Source organism: Mus pahari, chromosome 3 (assembly GCF_900095145.1).
Source record: "Mus pahari chromosome 3, PAHARI_EIJ_v1.1, whole genome shotgun sequence".
Lineage (NCBI taxonomy): Eukaryota > Metazoa > Chordata > Mammalia > Rodentia > Muridae > Mus > Mus pahari.
In genome coordinates, this window is record NC_034592.1 from 136,329,451 (window position 1) to 136,343,388 (window position 13,938).

The window sequence follows — 13,938 nt, forward strand, 5'->3', positions numbered from 1 at the left end:
GCAATGACTTTGCTTTATCTGCTGCATTGGTCCCTTGGTCCCAATCTCTCTCTTTCTCTCTCTTCCCTCCCTCCCTCCCTCCCTCCCTCCTTCCTTCCCTTCCTCTTCTCCTCCACACTCCTCTCCTTCTGACAAGTGGTACTGCCTGCCTTTCATCCTTGAGGTTTTAGGAAGTGGGTAGACGTGACGGAGAAATGAAGGGACTTACAGCAGAGGCCAAGCAGATGCTAGGCTGTGCACATGGACTTGCCCAGGATTTTATAAAGAATTCCCAGAGAGGAAAGATTTGGGATTGCCTTGACTACATCAGGCCATATGTGTAGATAGACAACCTAAGTGGTTGGCCCCATCCACTTAGCCACACAACTGCAATGTGGCCTACACAATGGCCACTCTGGTGTGTATTCTTGGAGTGTTGGGCTTTCCAAGGGATGTGTCTGTTTTAGGGTACACTGGAATCTAAGAGCAGCGTCTCAGCACCTGTCTCTCCCCATCATCTCAGGACTCACGTGACCTTGTCTTTGTCCCACAGTTTGAAGATCTGCCTCCACTTACCACTTCCACACTGGGGGCCTTGATTCCCAAGGTACGTAAGAAATCCCAATGGTGACCCAGTCTCTAGCTTCCTTTCTGTCCGGAGGGGGAATGTCTCCGTGTCACTGGAATATATAGTTGGTGCTCTGCAGTTTTAAGTGGTGCCCCTTTGGTTAAGAGAAAACAAGAGTCATGGCTGGAGGCCTCTGCAGACGATGATGACACTGGGAATGGCTTTGCCTCTTCATGTGGGCAGGCTTCTCACCAGGCTCCCTGGGGTTCAGGGTGGTTGTGGAGGCTAGATTCTGGTGAGGGGACACAAGAGGGTTGAGGATGACATACCCTGAACCCTGGTGATGGGCCAGCCTTCACAGTCTCTCCTTGGCCTGGCTACTCCTGGGCTGGGTGACTATGTGATGAAGTTTGGACTCAGGGTCTTGCATATGTCGGACAAGTGCTCTACCCTCTGTGTGACTTTGGACATAGTCTTAGCATTTCTGAGTTATTTTTCTCAGTCATAGAAAAAGGCTTGTCCAGGTTGTCCAGAGGGGCAGCCAGGGCTGGGCAAACACAAGCACAGGGCAGTTCTGGAGGAGTTGTCGGGTTTTTAGAGAAAAGGCATGACTCAGCATATTACAGCTGCCAATGACCTCACGTCTCTACGCCTTTGATTATCTCATCTGGAAATCAAGGCCCAGAGTGGGTGTTTGTAGATGTTAACAGCTATTCTTGCTGATATCTACAAATTCCCTTTTAAGTGGCCCTGTAAAGGTGGAACGAAGGCCTCTCTATTCCCAACTCTAGTTGTGGGCATCAAAGAACTCCATGGGTAGGAGAGGCCACATGGGGTGGAGGATACTCATTTAAAGTCCTCTGTATCATTACCCGCCTCTTTCCATCTGTCACACTAGTTCAGGAGATAGAGAATGGCAACAAAACTCAGCAAGTGATCATTACTGCCCTCCGGTGGTTGGCATTTGAATAGCAGGAGCAGCGTTCTGAGTTCTAAGCCTCTGCAGTTCCATCATGGACCTCTGATACTGGACCACTTCCTGTGCACACTGTCCCTGATATCTCATGAGACTGCCCCAGAATCCCCTCTTTCATTGGGAGACAGATCCCGTTCTCAGCTGGGCAACAGGCACAGAGAGCTCACACAGAAGCCAGAGCCCATTTACAAGAACACAGGGCTTTAAATGGCTCAAGATGGTCTCTGGAGTTAAAGCTAGACAAGGTGGCAAGTGACATGAGCCGTAGAAAGCAGCTTGACCGAAGCTCAGGTGGCCTCCTGGGGCACTGCTGCTCTGGGGACACAGTTCCAGCTGCCTTGGGGCCTCTGAAGGAGGCATTAATAAGTCTCAGAGACATTGCCTCTTTTGGTTGGGGTGTTTGGACCCCAAGTTTCTCTGGGAAAACATCCTGAAAATCTCTATGAATAACCAGCTGGCCAAATGTCTGATTAGTTGGTGCTCACGCCCTATTTGTTCGTGGACCAGGAGTTCGTACAGAAGGCTATCAGCTTTCTTGTGTCTTCTTAGGCATAATCGCCCTCATCCCAGCCATGGGCAAAATCTGAGAAACAGTTGCTTCCCACCCCCTCTGAAAGGGTCCAAGGGTTTGTGCAGTGTCCAGGGCCTGCTTTCCATACTTAGAGTCTTATATGGAATTAACTGGGTATTTAGTAACTGTGGTAAACCTGTCTTTTAAGGAACTGTCCCTTCAGCATGTTAGCTTTGGGAAGATGATCTGTCCCTCCCCCCAAGTGCCTGTACTGGGGTCCCCAAGGGGACCCAGCCAGTCCCTGCTAGTGAACTCTGTACCTTAAGATAATTTGGGGCTACCTTCACATCCCAGGAAGGTTTTGTTGTTGTTTTTGTTGTTGTGGTGGTTTTTTTTTTTGTTTTCGTTTTTGTTTTTTTCCAAGACAGGGTTTCTCTGTGTACCCTGGCTGTCCTGGAACTCAGGGGCGCCCTCTTCTGGTCGTGGACAGTTAGCTGCAGCAGTTGTCTCTGAGGCTCCACCCATCTTGTCACGTGTAGTTTGTGTGGCGGTCCCATGTGAGGGGATCAGAGAGAGCAGCCTCTTGCCCTACTCATCCCCTGGTCCATGCCTTTGCCTGGACATCCCATGTTCATCTCACATTCTGCCCACTCTGTGTTTGGAGGTTGGCTGACAAAAGTCTACTCCCGATGACCCTGCCCACCCAGTCTGGTTCCGCCTACAGGTGTTCCAGCAATACCCTGAATCCCGCCCACTCACCATCAGGATCCAGGTGCCCAACCCTCCAACTGTGACACTGCAGAAAGACAAGGCGCTAGTGAAGGTGTTTGCCACCTCTGAAGTTGTGGTCTCCCAGCCCAATGATGTAGAGACCACCATCTGCCTCATCGATGTGGTATGTGTCTGATGGAGAAGCCCTTTCGCTCCTGAGCTATGTCCAGAGCCACAAGGTCTCCCAGGCTCCCTGTCTTCTTCGCATCCCCACAACCCCACGAATGGTGAGCCATCCAGCTTAGGAGACAGGAAAGCTGGCTCATACCCAGCCTTTATCACTTTGGCTGTGTGACTTGGGGTTAGTGGCTCCCTGTCTCTGGGCCTGTTTTTTTTTTTTATTTTCCTCTCCTTGAGGAGTGTCAACTGGGCATTAGTAAGCTTCTTGGAGCTGCTTTGGGAATATCACAGAAGTCTTGAGTGTACCTGTCAGTGTTCAAACAGACCACAGAGGCAATATTCACCAATACTACTATGTGTTATACCTTCTTGCAGTAACAAAACCAGGGCCTTCAGCACACCTACCCACTCACGCAAGCACCAGCTCACAGACCCATCATCTCATTCACCATGAGCTCACACACTCACACACTCATACACTCACACACTCATGCATTCACACACTAATACACTCACACACTCATACACTCACACACTCATACAGTCACACACTCATACAGTCACACACTCATACAGTCACACACTCATACAGTCACACACTCATACACTCACACACTCATACACTCACACACTCATACACTCACACACTCATACACTCACACACTCATACACTCACACACTCATACACTCACACTCATACACTCACCCTCACACACTCATACAATCACACACTTATACACTCATACACTCATACTCACACACTCATACACTCACACACACACCCATACACTCACTCATATACTCACATACTCACACACTTACACACTCATACACTCACACCTATCAGCTCACACACTCACCTCCTCTCTGCACTGGAAACAATAAAGGTTCTCCTTCCCAGTTCTCCTGAGGCCTGATAAGTTCTTGTGAGCCCCGTCACATTGCCGTACTACAGATGACTTCCCAAGGGGTCTTTTAAAATGAAAACAATCCTTCCCTGCTTCCCGAAACCCTTGGAAGGAAGCTGACCTTCTAAAAATGCCCCCACAAAGTTCCGAAAGGTCTTCTCTTGGTCACATTCCAGCTTCCAATGCTCTTCAGAAAAGTCAAGTGTGGTCTGACCACAGGGCCTTTGCTCAGTCTGTTCCTTGATGTCTGCATGGCTCACTCACTTGTTTATTGTAGGTTCCTGTTCAAATACCACCTTCTCAAAGACTCCTCCACATCTGAAACACAGCTCTTACCTTCCTTGATCACTCATCTAAAATGCGGCCCTCCCATTCTGTAACTTCCTGGCTTGTAGCCTTATCTAATATTACAAAATACATTTGTGGGCTTATTGCTGCGTAGAGATGGATCCCATTTATTGTCAGATTCCCCAGGGGCCAACACAGGCCCAGCACATAGTAGGTAGCAAGTAAACATTTTGCAAAGGAATCTATGCTAAGGGCCACTCCCTCCTCTGAGCAAGGCTTTTGGCAGACAGTCAGGGCTCTGATCTCACCTGCTATATCTTCACAGTGCCTGCAGCTCCAGGACCAGCGAGCTACTTCTAGGCAGGAGGGTGGTGCTCCTGACTGAAGCAGGATAAGCCACTGTGGTCAGGGTAGGTGTGGAGGGTGTCATCTTTCTGGGCATCATCAGATGAGAGTTGGGAATGGGAGTGTATGCCATGCCTACCATGTGAGTTTCCATCAACAGTTCAGATATGTGATAAGAACCAGCTAAGGACCCTGACATAGTGACCCACCACGGAGACTGTAATCCTGGCTTCCTGAGCCCACAGCCTGCCTGACCTAGCCCAGATCATTCCACCTCAGCCTCAGTTCTTCCACCTTCTCATTGTCCAGGCTTCTGCTGTATAATACTCCCCTCTTCCTTGACCCAGGGACTTTGCACATCCCTCCCCTAGAGCCTGGATGACTCTCCCCCCCTTTGTCATTTGCTCAAACCCTGCACCCTTCAGTCCTCAGCACAAACACCAAGCACAGGATGGCTTCCTATGCAGGCTTGGATCCCTGCCACAGGCACGGGGTCCTCAGCTCTTCTTTACCACTGTCTACCACTGCCAAACCCTTTGTTTGTTGGAAGTAGGCTTTAATTTTCATAAGGCTGTTTTATTTTATTTTATTTTATTTTATTTTATTTTATTTTATTTATTAGGGGAAAGCAGTCAGAGGACCGTGAGACATTTTCCCTCTATGAAGCTTCTGTTTGAAGAGGCAGAGAAGTGTAGATACTTTTTTTTTTTTTTTGCCTCTCTTAAGGGCAGGACAATTATGATTGGCAGGGGTGCTGCCCAATAGCATTGCTAATGGCTCATTCCCAGCAAGTTTCAAGTCTGCAAGTCTCATCCCCAAGGGACCTTGGGGAATTTTGTCAACACCCACAGTGCTGGTCTTAGGCATGTCTCTGAGAAATGTTCACTCAGGCCCCCTACAGAGACTTGTGTGGAAACAGTAGTGGGTGTCGGCTGACTCCTGCACGCACACCATAGGGTTAGGATGCTCTTAGCAGTCTCATGCTTACGAGGGACCAGGCCTCTTGACAGAGTGACTTACCATTTGGGCGAATGGGGCAGCAGGAGGCGAGAGAACTCTGAGGCTGAGGTGGGCCAGATCAGACAGGGCTGTAGGCTCAGAAAGCCAGAACTGCAGTCTCCGTGGTGGGTCACTATGTCAGGGCCCTTAGCTGGCTCACATCACATACTTGAAGTGTTGATGGAAACTCACTATGGTAGGCATGGGACACACTCCCATTCCCAATTCACATCAGATGATGCCAAGCAAGAATGCCACCCCCATCCCCACTCTGACCACAGTTGCTTGTCATGCTTCAGCCAGAAGCATCACCTTCCAACTTATGAGTAGCTCACTGGTCCTGGATATGCAGGTGCTGTGAGGACACAGCAGTAATGTAATGCTGATGACATTAATGACACTTATTCTCGCCCCACCCCCACCTCCAGGACACAGACCTCCTGGCTTCATTTTCTGTGGAAGGAGATAAACTCATGATAGACACCAAGCTGGATAAGTAAGAGGGTCTGTGGTGGTGGGTTTCTGCTCCTCAGAGCATGCCTTCTGTACCGAGGCAGCCAGTGTTGCCTCATGCAGGGCCGCCAAGCAGGGGTTGAGGTTGGGTATGTGGCTGTCAGAGCTGGGAAAATCCAAGAGGCTAAATCCAAGAGACTGCAGAAGTGACTGACTATAGTCCTGTCTGCTGAGACCACCATGGACCCAAGCCCAAGGAAACCTGTTGTGTCAGGAAGTGCATCAAGGGTCACCACGGTGCTGGTGACAATGAGTTGCTAGACTACTCTTAGTCCTTTATCCACAATGTTGTAGCCTCCCTAGAGGGTTATAACATCAGGGGCTTCATTCTCCTGTTTGAGAGGTGAGAAACTAAGGGTCAGAGAGGTGGATGTGAAGCTAGGAGCCAGGGCAGCTCCAGGCATCTGCCACCCTGAGCGGGCAGCGCTGAATCTAGACTCCAGCAATACAACTCAGATCCAGATGTGATCAGTGACTGGCTGTGTGATGTCCACACAGAGCGCCGGCTATGTATCACACCCAGAAGTTCCGACTGTGGCATAGGGATCCTTCGTTTAGTTCTGGCAGCCATCCCCTCTACTGGAGGGGAAACTGAGGCACAGAGGGGTGAGGTTCCTAAGATCTCACAGGCAGTCTTTGGTAAAGCTAGAATTTCACACTTATATCTATCAACATGATGTCTGAAACATTCTTAGTGCTCAGTACTTAGTGCTCTAATCGGTTCTGCCAGGAGATTCTTCCCAGGGATGCTGGAGAAGGGGCTTCTGACGGTTGAGTTCCGGGACAGTATAGCTTCTAATGGGCTACATTCTTCCTCTGCAGGACCAGCCTCAACCTCAGAACCTCAAACGTAGGCAACTTCGATGTAAGTATTAGGATTTAGGCATCAGAAAAGACCTTTTTGAGACGTGTCCTCTGGGCCCAGCCGAGCCCGCCAAGGTTGGGATTTGCAGGGGCTTGTTAATGCTGCTGTTAACCCCTTCTCTTGGACAGAGACTGAGGCTGCAGAGCATGCGCAAAAAAGGGGTGGGACATGAACGCACAGCGCCTGCTCAGCCACAATGGCACTGCTCGCTCGCCTTAGCAGATGCCTTGGGACCTCATCCAACTCCTCCTTCTTCAGAAGGAGGAGGCACAAGGGCAACCGGGTGCCAGGGGCCCATCTCTCCGCTTAAAGTTGGGGGGCCAGGGCCCATGTATGACTGACTATGAGCATTGCCCACTCATGCTGAGTGTGCACTTTCACCTACAAAAAGGAACTAGGTATGGACTCATTTCTCATCTAAATAGCGGGCTCTAGTGTGCTCCAATTTTGAGTTCACAAACCTGAGATGCTTAGAGTCAAAGACTGATACCCAGCCCCATTTCTTTTGTTTACTCTTGGGTCCCCCACCTCCTCGGTAATTACTGGTTTGGGGAAGACTCAGGTGCCATTTGTGCACATGCTGAGAAAGGCAGGTCCATTCATTTTGTCACTTATCTTGGAGCTTCTTCAGCCCCAAGCCTTGCAGCAGTGAAATTGATGTCACCAGTTCAATTTTAGGCAGAGAACCTGTCCCCAGCTTTGCAGCTTCCTGGGTAGAACTCCAACTAGAACAGATGGAGAAGATCCAGATGGGGAAGTGTACCACATCCCATGATCAAATTAGACTTGCATGGAGTTCCCAGGCACGACATTTGCTGAAGGCTAGCCTTTTCCTCCAAGAATAGCTTCTCTCACATAGTCCTCCCAAACTTCTTGTGACTTAGACAGTAAATCTTCCCCTGTTTCTAAATAACAGTAAACTCAGGGACTTTGCTGACATACTATAGGTGATTTATCATTTATCAGAGCCATGGGGGGGGGGCACTGGGAACTGGGTGCCCACACTCGGCCTGTGTAGAACCCCATGGTAGGTATTTGTGCACACTGTTTGTTCTGATTTTCAGTACCACCCCATGTAGTAGGGATTGTCTACTCCTCTTTGGAGATGGAGAACTCATAGCCTAGAGAGTTGAGGGCAGCTATGCAGTTGACCCTCAGCATCAGTGCGGCATCGGCTCCAGGACCCCCAAGATGACCCAAATCTGTGGATGCTCATGGTCTGTGTGTAAATGGTGTAGTGTTTGCATGTGGCCTTTCCTTCTGATCTACATCATGTGACACGTGACTGTGGTTACTACCTGCATAGCTTAGAGAATCATGAAGAGAGGAAAGATGTAAAACTCAGTTAATGAAAATTCACTTATGCTGTTTCTGTTGTCGTCACAGAGCCTTATATTGTTAGCCCAGGCTGGCCCTGAGCTCATAGCAATCTTCCTGCCTCAGCCTACATATAATTCTGTTTTCCATATCTGTGAAGCACATGGATTGAATCCCTAGCAGCAGGTTTCATGGACCCAGAGGCATGACTGTGTGACTAATAGCTGAAGGCCAGGCAGGTGACAGGATCCCCTCCTAATCTCCAAAGCCCTTGCCAGTGGATCCACTGCACAGTTGAGGAGGTTCAAGGTCAAAAAGGTCCAGGGTCTCCCCACAGGTCCCTGGAGGCTGAGCTGAGGTGCCTCCTCAGCCCCCTGGGGAGGGGCTAAGCCTTCTTTGCCGCTTGTCTCCTAGCAACCTCGATCTGGTCTTTTTCTCTGTACCCAAGCAAGTGGATCACGCCCACTGAGGGGCTGTGACCTGGAGCCTCGGGGGTTCTCTCAAGGCAGCACTAGGCCTTCACCTTGGACTCCAGGTCCCTCAGGGTCGGTCAGAGCTGGCTGCAGCTTTGCCTGAGCTTTGTTCTTTTTTCTTCAGGTGTTCATCTTGGAAATGTTGGTTGAGAAGATCTTTGACCTAGCATTTATGCCTGCAATGAATGGTAAGAGTGGGTGCCCATGCTTCTCTGGGGCATGTGGCTTGGGGACCTAGCGACTACTGGCTTATTGGGTATATTGAATGTATGTATCCAATAAGGTACAAGGGCTTTATAAAAAGCAGGTTGGTTTAAGTCTGTAAAGGCAAAGGCTCTTCAAGTTTAAGAAGTACTAAGAACTAACTCTAGATTGTTTTGAGACAGGGTTTCTCTGTATAGTCCAAGCTTGTGATCCTTCTGCTTTATCTACCTACATACTGGGAGTATAGGTGTCATACCTCTGTGTCCACTTTAATATCTTTACCTTTACTTAGGCGGTAACAAATGCCCACATTTCTGCTGACAGGGTACGGTAGCGTTGCTCCCCAGTTCCCACTCATGCTTCCTGTTTGGCTGATGGCTGTATTTTTTCTGATTCCTATCAGGATTGTGTGTGTGTGTGTGTGTGTGTGTGTGTGTGTGTGTGTAAAATTTCAAAACACAGAATCAGGGTTAGAAGATGCCACCCAGGGATGGATCATCTGAACATCCGAACATGTAGCGTTTCCTTCTAAACTCTTTCTCTCCATGTCTGGTCCCCCAAGATCACCCCTGACTCCTTAGGTGTCACAGCAGTGTAGCAGGGGGAGAGGAAAGTTCCAGGACTGGAACTTTTAGTTTTTCCAGATGTGAGAGATTTAAATGCTTCCCAAAGTAGGTTCCAAACAGTAGCATCTTGAGACAAAGGTTCTGTGGCCAAGAGAGACTGGGAAACATTGTAGTTACCCCTGTAGGACAGGCACCAAGCATCCCAGCTGGTAAGTCCTGCTGGGTCCAGAAGGCTAACTTCAGTTACTCCCACACTCTATCCTTTCCTCTACATTTCTCTTTTCCTTTCTTCTTTCTAAAGCATCGACCAGCTTACCTATTAGCCTCTGACTTTGTTTTTAAAGTTTAATTTAATAATAATAATAATAAATAATAATAATAATGTGAGTGCAATGTATGTGCGAAGGTATATGTGCCACAGTGCATGTGTGGAGATCAGAAGACAGCTGTGTGAAGTTGGCACTCTTCCTTTTTCTTTGTATGGGTTCTGGGGATTCAACTCACATCTCCAGGCTGGTGCAACAAGCCTCTTTACCTGCTGAGCCATCCTACCCTCTTCCTTCCTTTTGACTCTGACATTCTCAAATCAGAGAAACACTAACAGCAGTCACATATTGGGGGCCCACATGCACCATTCTGTTTCTTCACTCAGCAGATATTTCTCCCTGTTTCTAGTGCTAGGGACACAGTCTCCAAGGAATTGACATGGCCAAGTATAACCAGTATAGAAACAGAATTAATGTGTTCTAGTTTCTCTAGTGATAGGAGTTGGAGTGGGGCAGGAGTAGCAGCTGCCCAGAGTTACTGGCTAAGGTCTAGGAAGACTTGGGAATAGCCTACAGGAGGCTCAGAACCCACAGGAGGTGCTGGGTATGTAGCTCACTTGGTAGAGTGCTTCCTGTATGCATGAAGACCTGGGTTCAGTCCCAGCACCATAAACTAGCCATGGTGGTGCATGCCTATAGTTTAAGTGTTCAGAGATGGAGGCAGGAGGATCAGAAGTTCAAGGTCATCTTCAGTTACATAGCAAGTCTGAGGCCAGCCCGGGCATCTAGACAGGAACCCCAGAGTCAAAGGCGAGAGGACAAAAAGACAGTCATGGTCTTACAAATGCTGGTTGCTTCTGGCCAGGCTGCCACTTCTTGGCTTCGTAGATCATAACCGACCTGACTCTTCCTACTCTCTTTACAGCTATACTGGGGTCTGGAGTCCCCCTGCCCAAAATCCTTAACATTGACTTCAGCAACGCCGACATTGACGTGTTGGAGGTAAGAAGAGATACAAACTGGCTTCCCATTCAGCTCTTGCCTTCAACCTTGTCCACTGTGAGAGGAAGTGGTGGTGGGTGGTGGGAGGGTGTGGTTTGTAGGGGGACAGTGACTTAAGTTATTCCTTTTCAAAGCACAGAACCAAGGCTGAGGGAACAAGGTGTTCCCACTTTCCACCTGGGAGAGCTGAGGCTCTAAGCAGTACCAGGTGTGCCAATGAAGTATGGCATACTTTGCGCCACACACTATAATCTTATGAGCCAACACTAGCTGTATGACTATTGTCACCAAAGAGCTGAGACCCAAAAACAGGACTGGCATGGAGTTACTGTCCCTGTCATCATTTCACCATTTGCTAAGCACCTGCCCCGTGTGCCCCATCCTGAGTTCAGTCACAGCCCCAGCCTGGGGCCCAGCACAATTTCCAGCTGACACTTGGACCCTTTGTAATGGTGGCCCTGTAATGGTGGACAGTTCACACACTAGAAGAAGGACTTAGTGTCAGTAGGGCAGACCACTTACCCAAAGCTACTCTGCTGGAGTGTGCAGAGGAACAACATGCAGTGACCCCAAAAGATGCCCCTGCGTGGGGCTGTCCCCACCCCCACCCCAGGGTTTTGGGAGCATGTGGGAATGGAGTTCTCCTTCTAGAACAATGACTCATGGCTATTTTCATGTCAAAACACTTACTACTTTATATAAATGATGTCTCTTTATTTTTCCTTCATAACCCAGTAAGGGAACTGTATTGATCTGTAAATTAAGCTATATGATTAGAATTTATCCAGAGTACTAAGGAAGCAGCACACTATTGAACTCATGTGTCAACACATGTTGGGCTACCTTAAAGGTAAGGTCAGCTCTGGGCCTGGCCTTGCAGGCCCTAGTAATGATTTTTCTTATTTTTTAAAAAATCTGAATCTAGTCATTTATTTTATCTTTTTCTTTTAATACCATTTTAAACTTACAGAAATTTTTGAAAAAAAAAAGTAAGACCAGATCATTTGAGAATGCCATTTTTCCAGCTTCCCTTCATCTTAGCATCCTTACATAATTGGAGCCTATTGACCAAAGCCGAGCAGTGAGCACCAGTCCATGGCTCCATCAGGTCCTCCGAGTGTCCTCTGTATGGCTCAGGGTCTGCTCTGGGAAGTCCCATGTTGCACCGTGTTGTCCTGTCTCCTGCGGGTCCTGCCACCTCGTGGAGCCTCATTGTTTTGTTGGCTTCACGACCGTGACATTTTCTGTTTGTGGGGAGGGCCTAATCTTAGACGGAGCTGATGTTGCCTCGTGGTAGAGCTGGGGTTGTCTCTGCCACTGTCACCTGCACTGTATCCACTTGGCTTCTCATGGACTGTCTGTCTGGTTGTCACTACCTGCTTCCTGCCAGGCTTGCCCACTGTGAAGCCCTCTGACGCTCACACGTACCTTGTACAGAAGCTCACAGATGCCTCCATGGCCTGCCTCCTGTCCCATCCCTCACTCACTTTGGCTCCTCTTAGCAATAGTTACCTCTCTGTGTTTGCCTGCTGCTATTTTATGCATATGTAATTCCTTTTATGCTTATTAATCAGAATTGTTATGTAAGAAAGAGCTGTCTCTCACCTCCCATTACTTTCATATGACTGAGCCATCTGTTAGAGGAGAGACTCACAAAGGGCATTTTATTCTGGGTACTATTTATTTTAGTCATGTGTCCTGAATATGGGAAGGCTGTAGACAGAGGCATATGCCCACTTCTCTGATTTGGTTGAAAAGGGAGATGGGGGATACAGAGAAAATCGTCACACATCTTGCCCAAAGTCCTCTGCAGGGCAAGATAATGGTCCACAAGCCATCTAACCCCGTTCATCCCATGAGATGGCAGGCAAGTGGCCAGGGCTGCAGCCAGCACCATCCACTTGCTCACCCTGTTCTCTCATCTTTCCTGCAGGACCTTCTGGTGCTGAGCACATGAGTGACAGAGGGAGATGACATGAGAAGAAGTCAACTATCTTCAGAGAGGATTGTCTTAGACACCATCCTGGTCCCAAGTCTCTTCAGCCTTTATCACAGGTCCCTGCCCAACCCTCCCACCCTTTCCCCTTCCTGCCCTTAACCTGGGAAAGGATCTAGCCACTCCCCATTGGCCAACAATGCCATGCTCAGGACAGACTGGGGACTGAGGGCTTGTGCTTTCAATAAAACATTTCACTTTCCCTGCATTTTGGGTGTCTCCATGAAGGATCCTCCTGGGGCCTAGCATTTCCTTTTCTCCTTGTTTGTGCCTTGGAAATGGGAAGTGGGTGACACACTGAGGGCTTGTGGAGGAGGGAGTGGGGGTGGGGTGGAGGTGGGGGTGGGGATGAGAGTGGGGGTGGGGGTGACTTGGTTTCAGCTTTGGTGCCTTCCTTCTGCACTCTGGTGCATTCCCCTTGCCTCAGTTTCCCCACCACTACTCAGTGCTCTGGGAACTACACCCTTGCTGTTCACTGCTCTGCTGCAAACAGTTGTAAGCTGCAGGTTTCATGTGGCCTTAAGGTTTTCTGATCCCCAGAGGAAGGATGGAGTGTGGACAGCGCCATGCTGTCCTAAGCCTGCTTCTGGACACAGCCAATCTGCTTCTGTTTCACTAGAGACAGGGCCGGGAGGAAAAGCAGACACACTGATGACCACATTTTCATGTATTCTCCTGTCTAAGGGGAGGCAGAGAAGCAGCTGGAGGGAGGGAGGAGGGGAGGGAGGAGGGAGGAGGGAGGAAGGACTGACTTGTTCTGCCTCCTTACCTACCTTGTAAGAGTACCAGGCAGCTCATGTCTGGGTCTAGGACAGAGAACGACCACTCTGAGAACAAGCAGGTTCCTAAAGCAGTCCTTAGGGACACACCTATGGCTTCTAAACACAAAGCTAATGGCTGTACATTCAAGGGATTTTAGGCACAGGCCACTGAATCACTCCCTCACAGCTGACATATCCCCAAACTTCTAGAGACACCAGAGTGCAATGACTATCACTTCATAATTAAAAATAACCACACAGCGTTCTATAGTGGCTCCCCTGTGAACAGGCAACTTGTATGCACTACATCAGGAGCTCATCGAGAGAGAAAAATTTGGAGTTAGGAAAAGGGGACTCAAGGGGCTGGAAGGATGGCTCATGGGCTAGGAGCACACCGTGCATTTAAAGAGGACCTGGAGTCAACCCTCAGTGCTTATGCTGAGTAGCTCATAACCACCTGGGACTCCAGCTCCAAGAAGATCTGACAATCTCACCCTCCTCTGGCTTCCA

General features: G+C 49.0%; 1 protein-coding gene across 1 annotated transcript in view; it reads left to right on the forward strand.

Moving 5' to 3' along the window:
* The window catches only part of Bpifb4 (BPI fold containing family B member 4), a 23,768-nt gene extending 10,894 nt beyond the window's left edge, over positions 1-12,874 (forward strand). The window contains exons 10-16 of the mRNA XM_021194670.1: positions 533-586; positions 2,759-2,929; positions 5,894-5,961; positions 6,801-6,843; positions 8,758-8,821; positions 10,595-10,671; positions 12,605-12,874. Of these exons, the coding sequence (XP_021050329.1) occupies positions 533-586; positions 2,759-2,929; positions 5,894-5,961; positions 6,801-6,843; positions 8,758-8,821; positions 10,595-10,671; positions 12,605-12,628 (501 nt within the window). The 3' untranslated portion in view covers positions 12,629-12,874. The remainder of the gene's footprint in view (positions 1-532; positions 587-2,758; positions 2,930-5,893; positions 5,962-6,800; positions 6,844-8,757; positions 8,822-10,594; positions 10,672-12,604) is intronic.
* Positions 12,875-13,938: the final 1,064 nt, after the last annotated feature.